Genomic DNA, 11,479 nt, shown 5'->3' with positions numbered 1-11,479 from the left:
CCTTCATCACTATCCCGACATGAAGCTCGCAAGCCTTCTGCCGGCCGTGGTCAGCTGCCTGGCTTTCATTCCGTTCACGGTCAGGTCTACTCCGCCGGTACCTGCTGCCATGCCCGAGAGTGTGGCAAGAGACGAGACAGGCGCCACACAGTATCTCTGGGAAGCAGTGCAACGCTATGTCTTGATCAAACAGCTACCTTTTCAGTATCAAGCTGTTCAGCCCGCCTGGTCGGAGTTCCTGCACACGGAAGCTGCTCTTATCATCGACGCCTACTATAAGTGAGTCCACGGCCGCCGTGACCGAGACGACGAAGCGCAGAGCTGACAAGTCATCATTCTTATACAGGGCTGCCTTTCCGGGCCAGCGTGCGTGAGTATACATGTGTGCCTTAGGCGTGAAGAGCGCGAAATACTGATCCTCAAGCATTGTCTCAACCGCAGGGCTGCGAGCTACGCCGGACGCGCCAAGTAAGTCAACAAACCCAGCGATACGTCTCAGGAGCTCTGCAAAGACTAATCCACAACGTCACTTTGATCAGGTTTATGGCGCTCACCATGCCGGAAAGGAAGGTCACTCACTACTCCTCGCCTTACTGGCCGATGCATCGTCACACCGTCGCTTTGCGTCTCGTCAAGGCTTTTGCGGACAAGCAGCTCGCGGAGGCCGAACGACTGGCTGCCGAACGTAACGCAGAGCACCGCGAATGGGGAAAGTCGCTGAGCCTAGGCTCGCCATCGGAGCATAGTTGAAGTGCTCTGGACGATCCTCGGCGCAAGCTCATCAATTGCGACGTGGTAATACATCGTATATGCTTCTGAACAGACAGTAGGAGTGTGATATTGCTGTACAAATGCTCAGAAAGCAGCCGCGAGTCGTCCAAATGTGCAAAGTTCTATCCGTTGGCTCTGTTGAGAGGTGGCTTCGCGCGTGGACGTGAGATCTCCGTTTTGAACTTGATATGTTCGTGCATCGCAATCTCGGAAAACTCTGAGCCCATGTCTATCCCACCGCCAAGCCACGGCCTGCTAAAGTGGGCAAAATGACTCGTGGGTCGATGCACGTCGCTTGCAACCACTCGTCTCGTTCAAAAAGCGGGCTCGATAAGAGCCGGAAGGAGAGTTGCCAATTCGGACCCTACAAAAGCCTCTTCTCCACACTTCGTGCCCCTCCTAGACTACGCGCCCTAAACACACCAACACGCTCAAGAATCCATTCGTCGGTATCTCAGATGAAGCTGTCCCGCTACTTCCACGTTCCAATCCTTCTGGTGGCTCTGGAGCTGCTTTCGGGGCAGAAACAAGTCCATGCAGCTCCGCCGCGAAGCATCGTGCCCAGCAGCATCCTTCGAGGCGATGAGGCCGTTCGATACCTCTGGGACGAGGTGCAGACAAAGACGCTGTTCAGGTGGCTGCCAGCCGAGTACCATCATGTTGAACCTGCTTGGTGGGACTTTCTTCACACCGAGGCGGTTCCCATCATCGACACTTACTACTAGTGAGTTTCATTCTTGAAGACTAGACGTGTAAATTTCGGAGCCCTCTTCACTGACCCAATGTCGATCGACTCCTACAGCTCGACGTTCAAGGATGCCAAGTAGGTATGGGGAGGCGTTTGCGGCCGATTTTCTGCGTTCATTGGGCTAACCTTACCCTGCGAGTTTTCTCACGTACGCCCGTAGAAGCATGAAGGACGCTGGACGCAACGGGCAAGATCTTCCAACGCAGCAGGCGCACACCCTCGATCCAAGTGAATACCAAAGAAGCTTACCATTTCATGACCCTTTCCGCAATGCAGCTTCTTAGAGCTGACCAAGCCGGAGCGCGACGCAGCCTTCTACACCGACAGACACTGGATGGGCCACCGCAAGATTGTCGCCGAAAGGCTGGTCAAGGCGTTCGCCGAGAAACAACTGGCAGAGCGCATCGCCGCACGTGCTCCACCGATCGAAGTTCAGTCGTCACTGCGGAGCCCTGTGAAGCAGCAGGGGAAAAGTTTGTCGAGCGGCTCGGAGCTTCCTGCTCAGCGGCACGAGTGGGGCCAGTGGTTGGGTCTTGGCTCGTAAAGCTATTCGTCAAGGACGAGAGCGGCGAGATGTCACGATGCTGTACGTGATATCGAGTCGCGTTTGCAATGGCACAACGAAGTCTGTCAGCGATCGGTATCGGGAAGCGACAGTGCGAGAAAGAACTCTGAGAATTACCATGCCGTTGTCTAATACTGTATGTTGAGACAAGCTCATTAGACTGAGTTCTCATTTCGATTTCGGCAGTTGCCAGAGAAATGGATCACGCCATACGCAAGGAGAGCCGGCGACCCCACCGCATTGCGGTAGCAGTCCGACTCGGGTCCGGAGATGTATCAAACGCGACCCGCCCTGCATCTTCTGTGTCCTCTTGGTTTTCGACAAGCAACGCGGCGATCTCTTCTTGCCGTCCCCTGGTTCGGTGTCCCCTGCATACGCTACGGACCGCAATGAACAATGCGGATCGCAACGAGTCGGGACGGAGTCTTGGCCTTGGCATCGAAGCCGACTCGTTGAATCCAGCATGCAGCCTCATGACCCTCGAATTCTCGCAACCAATGTGTTGAGCAGCAACAGCACGAGGTAGCGGGGCGACACTGGTTGTATGACAGGTCGGTAGGAGAGGACCAGGTGCTAGTTGATCGGTGGCTAAGTGTCATGGTTGTGAACGTGAGCAGCAACAGCACGAGGTAGCGGGGCGACACTGGTTGTATGACAGGTCGGTAGGAGAGGACCAGGTGCTAGTTGATCGGTGGCTAAGTGTCATGGTTGTGAACGATGGAGAACGGGGGGCTTGACATCGAGTCGCAGTCGCAATGCGACTCAGTGGGTCAATCATCAATGTTGCACAGTTGGCGGTCTTGGCATTCCTCAGTACAGCAGGCTCGCAACGCAGGATGGGACGTTCGCCTCAGACGTTGGTGTTTGACTCCTCGCCGAAGGCCTTCGGATTCTCGCCAGGCAAACTCCATCGAGGCTCACCTGCAAGCTGCGTTCACCAGAAGAAAGCATAAAAAGGCACGCTTCTGGGCTACACAGAACTTCGGCCTTCACTCAACAAGCTCGCTTCCAGCACAACCGATCCTTCAGACCCCCAAGTCTCTTTACTACTGTCAAAATGAAGCTCCTCAGCCTCCTCTCAATCGCCCTCGTCATTGCTGTGTCCGCCTTCAGTGTCGCTGCCGCTCCTCCTGTGCAGGCTGAAGGTGCGATTCGCTGGCTGCAGAATCAGGTGGCAGCAGGCAACCTGGTTGCAAAGCTGCCGGATCACTACGGCCTGGCCAGCAGCGCTTGGGAGGAGTTCCTGAGCACTCGCGGCCCCGGCATCATTGAGAGCCACTTGTGAATAACATTCCGCTCGCTGAGGACTTTACAGAGCCTAGAAGGTGTGCTGACCATCTCTGCTTCTCCTGTCGGGCTGACGTGTTGCCAGTCAAAACGTGCCACCGTAAGTGTATCCTGCCGCTGTGAAGGCCCTGCCACACGAGCTGCATACTGATCATCCTTTCGCTTTCCTTGCGTAGGACTGCCCGGGCTCACCAAGCCGACAAAGCTACGTGAGTGCAAGCTCGTCCTCAGCACCACATGCGAATAGCCGTCCTGACGCCGTTGCTCCCTTCGTACTCCGTCTGACCACATTGCGTATCCCACAGTCTCTTGCGGATCACTTCACAGGAAGAGACCATTGTCAACCTAAACGAAAGGCCGATGGCCAAAGAGGCTGCAGAGAAGCTCGTACAGCGCTTTGCTGCTGACAACGCCGGTTCCAGTTGGGGTGGCTCGCTCCGTCTGGGGCGCGGCTGAGTCGATTTGGTCTGTCACCATTCGTCCCTGACGATGGGCTCGTCATGGCTTGTCTCGCGTCGACTCTGTCTTGCGTGACTGTTGTTTCCTTATGCACTCCATCCGTGTGTTCAGCGGCGCTGACGCACAATACTTCCCCTCAACTTCATGACTGGGACTGTGCGTGATGTGAGTTGAGGGATGCGATCGATGTGTTGAGGCGATCGTATAAGCGATAGAGGTGATTCCACGGGAGGCCTGAAGAAGTCGTTCATGTATACATGTGTAAACGGTCGCTTGCTACAGCGTGTTGGTGAGGCTGTAAGTCTGCTCTATTGTCCCGACTTAAGCACCATTGTTGTGCGTCAGTGTGACGATGTACAAGCTGGAGGGCAATGTGCTAATGTAAAACGTCATACCAGACCAACAATCAAGCTGTTACTGATCCTTCAAGCGCCTCGTTTCGGATCCTGAGATGTATCAAACGTTACTCGCCCGGCATCTCCTGTCTCCTTCCCTTGGTCCTGGAGCCGAGACGGCAGGACGAAGCGATATTGTATTTGCTCCGGGCATACCCCTTGTGTAGCTGATATCTTCGTCACGGAGCTTAGGCGTGTCAACGTGACTCCACCAACATTGACGACACCACATACCATCGCTTCGTCGGGCAGCTGGCCATGTCATCGCTAAATGATGGTCGAGACGCTCGTATCAGGCCTCCACGAGATGTATCACGTCCACAGGATGCACAAGGAGCCCACGACTGACTCTACTTCTGATCGAGCAACGCGGCGTGCCCTTCCTTCGCCCCTCGACAACGGTGTCACCGGCGAGCGATGCGGAGCGAAACGAGGGGGGCCAGAGTCTAGGCCGTAGCATCAAGTTGACATGTTGGACAGAGAGCAGTCTCACGCTTCTCGATTCTCCATCAACGAGGTCGTTGAACAGCAACGGTGTCAGAATGTTTGGTAGACCGATGCGGAGGTTGAAACACGGTGCATCATATCGTGACCCAATGCCAGCGTTGTCAGCGATGTCGAATGGGAGTCCAGGCATTGGGTCCCGGTCGCTATGATATCAGTGGGAAGGTTACTCGCGTCGAGCGCTTGGCGACCTTGGCGTTGACCAGAACAGCAACCTCGCAATGCAGCTTGCGGCGCCGCTGTCTTTTGGCGCTGGTCTCCAAGTGAGGACGATTGATTCTACCAAGCAGACTCCTTCGTCGTTCCAGCCGGGAGCTGGATTCACCAGAAGGAAGCATAAAAGGCACGCTTCTGGCCCTCAAAGACCCGCGGCTTTCACTCAGCAAACTCACTTCCAGCACAATCAAGCCTTCCAATCCCAAAGTCTCTTTATTATCTCGCAAAATGAAGCTCCTCAGCATCTTCTCAATTGCCTTTGTCTTTGCCGCCTCCGCCCTCAGCGTCGCTGCTGCGCCCCCTGTCCAAGCCGAAGGCGCCATTCGCTGGCTGCGGGGCCAGGTGGCGGTGGGAAACTTGGTCACGACCCTGCCTGATCACTTTGGCGTGACCGGCAGCGCCTGGCAAGATTTTCTGCAAACTCGTGGCCCTGCCATCATTGAGAGCCATTAGTGAGTGGAGCTTCTGGAAGGGCCGTACTCTGATCGGGCCGTGAAGACTGTGCTGACCACTTTTACCTCTTTCATTGCGCTGACATGCTGCCAGCACCGGTCTACCCCCGTGAGCATCTTTCCCCATTGTCAAAACCGACCGCCCCCGTGGGAATCCCTCCGCACAGTCTGAGTACTGACTTCCCGACTCCACCTTTCTGTTCGTAGAAGTGCCGCTGTTGCGCAGGGCAAAGACAAGTGAGTATAACGAGACTTCTAGCGCTGTACATCAACAGTCTTCCTGACGCCGACGCTACCCTCGCGCATCAACCGACCATGACGTCAATGTCGTAGTCTTCTGAGGATCTCTCGACTGGAGGACTCAATCTTCAATGTGGTCGATAAGCCAAGGGCTAAAAGGGCCGCAGAGCAGCTCGTGCAGACCTTTGCTGCCGCCAATAGCGAAGCGGGCCGTTCGCTCCGTCTGGGCCGCGGCTAAGTCGCTTTGGTCTGTCACCGTTCGTTCCTGGTGATTCGCGCCATCATGGCTTGGCTCAAGCCGAGTCTGTCTTGTCGCACTGTTGTCTCCTTCTGCACTCCATCCGTGTGTTCAGCTGCGCTGACGCACATTATTTCCCCTCAACTTCACGACTGGGACTGTGTGTGGTGTGAACCAAACAACGCATTTGTTGAGATGATCGAGAGGGAATGAGCTCGTCCATTTCGCCGTGTTGTGCGACCTCGTCTTGCCAACTTGTCTCTTCTGCCGATTTCTAATCAGCCTAGAAGGCGAGAACCACGCTCGTGTCTGGAATGGCGATCTCAATTGCGGGCGGGTCGTTGGAAAAAGCTGATGTTGCCGCAACCGTGCGTATCCACTCGCATGTTGGGTCAGGACGAGGCAGCATGGCGATCTCGACTGCGGGCGGGTCGTTGGAAAAGGTTGCTGTTACCGCAACCATTCGTATCAATTTGCATGATGGGTCAGGGAAAAGCAGCAATATGCTTGGCGTTCGCACGTCCGAGACAACGGAGGTTCTGCTCACATTGGCACGGAGCCGACTTGATGAATGATTTTCGCACGATGTATGGCGACATAGCTGAGCAAGTCGAGTAACTTGGCAGCCTGTGTGTCAAGCGACTGAGTCGACATCGCCCCGCTCCAAGTATCGATGATACTTCACTCTCACGGAGTCGTGGGAATCAGCGCATTGACGAGTCAGCATGATGCGACCTCAAGACGTCGTCGAGCGACAACAATCTTGTTCGTATTGACAGGCAACGAAGTGATCGCGCAGGGTCGAGAGCGTTGCTGATCCCGCCGGCGATCCGGAAGCAACCCAAAGTAGCGAGCGTCGAGTGTGTTGAGTCAACAGTATGGTCGCTGAGAGGAGCGGATGAGTCTTGGCCTGGGAAGTTGACGGTCCTGAAGCTGCATCACCATGGCGAGCCTCCTCCTCCGAGTCGCCTAGCGACTTCAGCATGCCCTGTGACCTGAGCATGAGCGACTTCTCAGGCATAAAAGGACGTCGTCTTTCGTCTTCGCCTCGCCCTTCCCTTGTTCACATCACACTCAGCTACAAACTCTTTCCATTTATCCACTTCCCACGCCTCTACCTCCCCTGAAGCTTTACCACACTCCTCTATCCAACATGATGATCTTCTGCCGACCCTTTATCCTCGCCGCCACCCTGTTCTGCCTCATCAGTGTCGCTCTCGGAGTTCCCGACATCATCCGAAACAGCGAATACGGTATTCGCTGGCTGTACGAGGAAGCGTACAACGGACGCTTCCGCTACAATCTCGGTCGCGATTTCCCGCCGCTCCAACAGCCCTGGACGCAGTTCCTCCAGAGCCGAGGTGGTCCGATCATCAACGGTCACTAGTAAGCCACATCTTCGCCTTTTGCCCTGGAATCGAGTGGACTTGCTAACCGCTTTTGTCGATTGCAGTGATCAAAACCGACACGTTCAGGGTTGGACCCAGGGCGACCTAGGAATGTGAGTATGCCGACGAATGAAGCTATCTAAGAGAAGGGGCGTTGGCAGCTGACGATTTCCTTCGTATGACAGCCTGCTTGATCGAGCCTCTGGACGCAACCCGACGGATCACGCCTTTCCGGATGACCGACTGGTGGCGCGTCAGGCGATGATGGTCCTTGTCCAGCGGTTTGCTGAAGAGCAGGCGGCTGCGCGTGCTGCTCGAGCCGCTGCTGCCGGCAACGGCGCCGCTGGAGCCAGCCGTGGCCGCGCAGGATGATCGCCTCCCTTACATTGAGGAGCAGCCTCGTCGCTGGCTCTCATCCTTCGCCTGGGCCCATCAAGCTTCGGCTCGATCCATCAGGCGTTCGCTCCCCAGTTTGTTGCATGATCTGTTGCTTGTTTCCACTTCCACAGTCGAGTCGGGTGTCGATTGACCTCGTCCTGGCGAGCTGGTCTCGCAGGTCCATGGTCTTGCGCGAATCGATACCTCTGTCCTCGATATGCTACGTCTGTGCACTCGATGCTGCTTGTGTCATCCCCTGGCGAGCGTGAGAGCGAGGAGATCGACAAAAGAGCACCCTTCGTCTAACGGGGCAGGGCAGAAAGGATGTTCGCCGTTACCATGTTGCTTGTGGCGGACCCGACGCTCGAGTCCCGCGTCCAGATGATCTCATTGAGGACTTCATCATGGTGCTCGACGCCGGTTTCTCGGCGCCACCACAGTCACAACAGACACCCATGACCGTGGGAAGATCTTGCGCCAAGTCCCACAACACCTCTCATGAGGGTAGCCCGTCGATCCTCTCAAAAGAGCTCGGCAACCGTGCCAGTATCTCACGTTCCGAACATCACCCGTCTTGCCTGCTTCGAGAATAAGCCAACATGCAGCTACTTCGCCTTTTTGGGGTCGTCGTCATCGCTCTCGTCGTGCCAAGGATCCTCGGCACAGCCAGCGCCGCGGACATGCCAGCCATTGTCGAGAAGTTCGAAGAGACCAAGGATCTCTGGAACAAGTTGCATGACAGTCACTATGTCAGCGGCACCTACTCGACGCCCATCGACGGGCCCTCGCCACCGTGGCAAAGCTTCTTGAAGACATACGGACACGATGTTGCCCAGGAAGAGTAAGTCGTTGCTATGTTTCCCATCAAGCGGCTGAAAACGATGCTGACGCATCAAGTGGGGTTCGGGACAGGTTTGAGAAGCTCGACAGACGGTGAGTGCCATCTCTGAAGCGAAGGTGGTGCCAGTGAACAGCGGCTGACCTTGAACGTTACGTGGTCGGTTGACAGTCTGAGGCAGCCCGAAACAATGCCCATGTTCAAAAAGTAAGTCGCTTTCTGTGTGCTGTCGCCCACCGAAGCCGTGCCGTGACCTGACATGCTCGACGTTGCCCAATGACACAGCATCTACCGACTGGTGCATTATCCGATGCGCTACAGCAAGATCACCATCCATGGGGAGGGCGGTCCGCGCATCGTCATGTCCAGGCTCATTACGCGATACGCGGAGCATCTGGACAAACATCCGCATCTCGTCGACGTCTACTGGCACATGAGTCGGCCCAGTAACGCCGCGAGCTTGCTCGTGTCCCCACCTGCAGAGCACGTCGAGGACAACTTCTTTGTTTCCGACTGATGTCCGTCCTTGCAGCGTTGATACGAATGCGATCCTGATGTTCGCCTCGGTGTGCGATTGTGACAAAGAGGCGGCTTCATTTGCGCCCACCCTGGGGGGTCAACATGATACGCCGCCAAGCATGAGCCTCGGTCGTGCAAAGTCCAGCTGGCATGCCGTTTTGGTGGGAGGGAAGAGTTCGTGGCAGCCTAGTTGCCTGTGTCGGTTCCGTCGGAACGAACGCCCACCTGCTCATCATTGTCGACGGCTTGAGCTCGGTATGATCAAACTCGAGTACAATTGAGATGAAGTAGCCGGCGTAATACGTTGAGGGCAACGCTCGGGATCGCGTCCATGTCATCGTTGATTCGGCGGCGGGACTTGCTTTGTTTCGCCTTTGGCCGCTTGCAGCGCCCGAGCAGTGGCATCAATGCCGAGCCACACATCGTCATGCTCGACACAGCCTGCGAGGCCGTATAAGAAGTCGGCATCCAGAGACCTTTCCCAGCGACGATGATCATCAAAACAATCCCCAGCTCTACACTGCCAGCTCACCACCATGCGCTCTTCCTTCTGCATCCTTCTCTCGTTCGTTGTGGTCGCAGCCACCCTCGTGCTCGCCGCAATGCCGCCAATCGTCGCAGAGTTTGCCGAGACCAGGGCCCTGTGGGGCTTACTGCACGACTCGCAGCATCTGCCCGGAGACTACGTGGCTGGAGGGCTGGAGCACTATCGGAACGACAACTGGCATTTGTTCCTCAAGAATCGTGGCCACGACATCATTGCCGACGAATGGAAGCAGGTCCCTGCTGGGTAAGTGGTGTAGGCCATGCAGCTTTGTGACTCGTGACCGTTACTGATCGGATGCCGCGATCGGCTATCTCTATCCTCCTACAGAGAACGAGGCCAGGGAGCGGCTCATACCATCAAGAAGTAAGTCGCATTGTGCTGGCGTGCACGGCTTCTGCTTTGCTCGAAATTCGCTGACCGATGTTACGATCTCGGACAGGATGACGAGGTTTGCCAAGGATCCCAGCTCGCACCGCGAGATGTGGGTGGAGACCCCCGGACCCAAGAAGGTGGCGAGCCAGCTGATCGAGGCGTATGCAAAGAGCCTCAAGGAGCACGACCACATCTATGCGGTTAGTGAGCATATGCGATTGCCAGACGATGCTGCTCATCTCCTCGTTCCAGGTCGCAGTGCCTGAGCGTAGGCTGCGCCAACCAAGATGCAAGCAGCGCGATGCGAGGTTTCAGCATCGGGAAGCTTTTCGGGCGTTTCAGGCGACGAGAAAGGCCAACCATCGAGGAGGGTGTGCATTAGAAGGGACGTATGAACAACCAAGAGCAGGGTATATGGGCGAGTGCGAGGGAAATGCGAGAGATGTTGCGGGTTTCACCATTTGCGCGTGACGGTGAGATCGATGAGAAGATTGATGAGCATGTAGATGAGAAAGGCTTGGAGCAGAGCGAGGAAGAAGCGTGCCTTTGCTCTCCTTTCCGGGCTGGACTGCGACACGACGGGCGCAGGTAGAAGCGGCTGATTTGGGTTTTGACTCGCGTTGAGTTGTGGGAATGGCTGAGCATGATGATGAAAGTGGGGAGCTGGTACGATGACAATTCTCGCTGTGCCGTGCGGTGTATATGGCGAGCAGCCATAGGTGGGCTGGCATTGGTGGGCAGCCGGGGTGGAAGCGGAAGGTCCAGCGGCTACACCACCACCGGCGCCTTGTTGGAGCGCAGTCTCGTAGGACGGAACGGGCTCGTCGGTGTAGGGCTCGTCACCGTGACTGACAGCCTTGGACTGTTTAGGATCGGACATGACTTAGATCGGTGTCGAAGTGGTTGACGAACGACAAGATGGTGGTTGCTGAGGGAGCTGCTGCTGAGCCGCGGGGTCAACTTTAATAAAGTTGTTCCGAGATGACGGTGGAAATGCAGGGTGCAGGGCTGCTGCGCATTTAGCTTTTCGGCGTCGAAACGCACACAGCCCCGCGTTCTACAGTCTAACACCCGCACGCCGGGCGAAAACTTGAGCTGTTATGAACCTCACTCTTGCACGCATCGACCAGCACCTTCTCGACTGGCTTCGAGGTGCTGTCGCAACAAGACGCAGAACGTTGGATGACGAGGCGGCATGAAGCAATGCAGTGGCCCGACGTGAAGATCAAGACGTCCTACGATTTGTGAAACGCAGCAAGTGGGTCCAAAACATCGACACAGCCTGCGAGTCAGGTCGTTCGGTCAAGCTGACAATGGCGGCATCGACATGGCAGAGGCAACGAAGAGGGAAGGAATAGCTTTGATTGCATTTGAGAGCCGAGGAAGAGGACGGAGAGTCGTAATGTATGGGAAAAGCGAAGCTCGTATGGCCACAGGTGACGAGACCAGCGAGCATTATAATTCCCTCTTTGGATCGATCTGGACACCTCCTCATAGCAGCTTGGCCGTTGCCGATTGCAAGCACGCAAACGCCCGAATCGACGAGGAGCCAAGAGCTTTGG

At 56.0% G+C, this 11,479-nt stretch overlaps 7 protein-coding genes across 7 annotated transcripts; 6 read left to right on the top strand and 1 right to left on the bottom strand.

The window, feature by feature from the left end:
* Positions 1-19: 19 nt before the first annotated feature.
* Positions 20-750, top strand: PSEUBRA_005346 (uncharacterized protein; the record flags this gene model as incomplete). Its single annotated transcript, XM_059465517.1, has 3 exons — positions 20-279; positions 442-468; positions 540-750. The coding sequence occupies 3 exons, from the start codon at positions 20-22 to the stop codon at positions 748-750; spliced, it is 498 nt and encodes a 165-aa protein (XP_059321639.1).
* A 479-nt stretch (positions 751-1,229) lies between these two features.
* On the top strand, positions 1,230-2,063 carry PSEUBRA_005345 (uncharacterized protein; the record flags this gene model as incomplete). The annotated part of the gene is made up of 3 exons (XM_059465516.1): positions 1,230-1,495; positions 1,574-1,594; positions 1,796-2,063. The coding sequence occupies 3 exons, from the start codon at positions 1,230-1,232 to the stop codon at positions 2,061-2,063; spliced, it is 555 nt and encodes a 184-aa protein (XP_059321638.1).
* Positions 2,064-3,141: 1,078 nt separating this feature from the next.
* On the top strand, positions 3,142-3,827 carry PSEUBRA_005344 (uncharacterized protein; the record flags this gene model as incomplete). Its single annotated transcript, XM_059465515.1, has 3 exons — positions 3,142-3,365; positions 3,548-3,580; positions 3,677-3,827. The coding sequence occupies 3 exons, from the start codon at positions 3,142-3,144 to the stop codon at positions 3,825-3,827; spliced, it is 408 nt and encodes a 135-aa protein (XP_059321637.1).
* Positions 3,828-7,028: 3,201 nt separating this feature from the next.
* Positions 7,029-7,635, top strand: PSEUBRA_005343 (uncharacterized protein; the record flags this gene model as incomplete). Its single annotated transcript, XM_059465514.1, has 3 exons — positions 7,029-7,261; positions 7,329-7,376; positions 7,449-7,635. The coding sequence occupies 3 exons, from the start codon at positions 7,029-7,031 to the stop codon at positions 7,633-7,635; spliced, it is 468 nt and encodes a 155-aa protein (XP_059321636.1).
* A 605-nt stretch (positions 7,636-8,240) lies between these two features.
* Positions 8,241-8,996, top strand: PSEUBRA_005342 (uncharacterized protein; the record flags this gene model as incomplete). The annotated part of the gene is made up of 3 exons (XM_059465513.1): positions 8,241-8,482; positions 8,651-8,686; positions 8,765-8,996. The coding sequence occupies 3 exons, from the start codon at positions 8,241-8,243 to the stop codon at positions 8,994-8,996; spliced, it is 510 nt and encodes a 169-aa protein (XP_059321635.1).
* Positions 8,997-9,600: 604 nt separating this feature from the next.
* PSEUBRA_005341 (uncharacterized protein) lies at positions 9,601-10,183 on the top strand (the record flags this gene model as incomplete). The annotated part of the gene is made up of 3 exons (XM_059465512.1): positions 9,601-9,788; positions 9,873-9,908; positions 9,985-10,183. The coding sequence occupies 3 exons, from the start codon at positions 9,601-9,603 to the stop codon at positions 10,181-10,183; spliced, it is 423 nt and encodes a 140-aa protein (XP_059321634.1).
* Positions 10,184-10,371: 188 nt separating this feature from the next.
* On the bottom strand, positions 10,372-10,797 carry PSEUBRA_005340 (uncharacterized protein; the record flags this gene model as incomplete). Its single annotated transcript, XM_059465511.1, has 1 exon — positions 10,372-10,797. The coding sequence occupies one exon, from the start codon at positions 10,795-10,797 to the stop codon at positions 10,372-10,374; it is 426 nt and encodes a 141-aa protein (XP_059321633.1).
* Between the last annotated feature and the right edge of the window lie 682 nt (positions 10,798-11,479).

Source organism: Kalmanozyma brasiliensis (assembly GCF_000497045.1).
Source record: "Kalmanozyma brasiliensis GHG001 unplaced genomic scaffold PSEUBRA_SCAF5, whole genome shotgun sequence".
Classification (NCBI taxonomy): Eukaryota; Fungi; Basidiomycota; class Ustilaginomycetes; order Ustilaginales; genus Kalmanozyma; species Kalmanozyma brasiliensis.
Note: the sequence above shows the minus strand (reverse complement) of the source record. Positions and strands in the feature narration are given on the sequence as shown.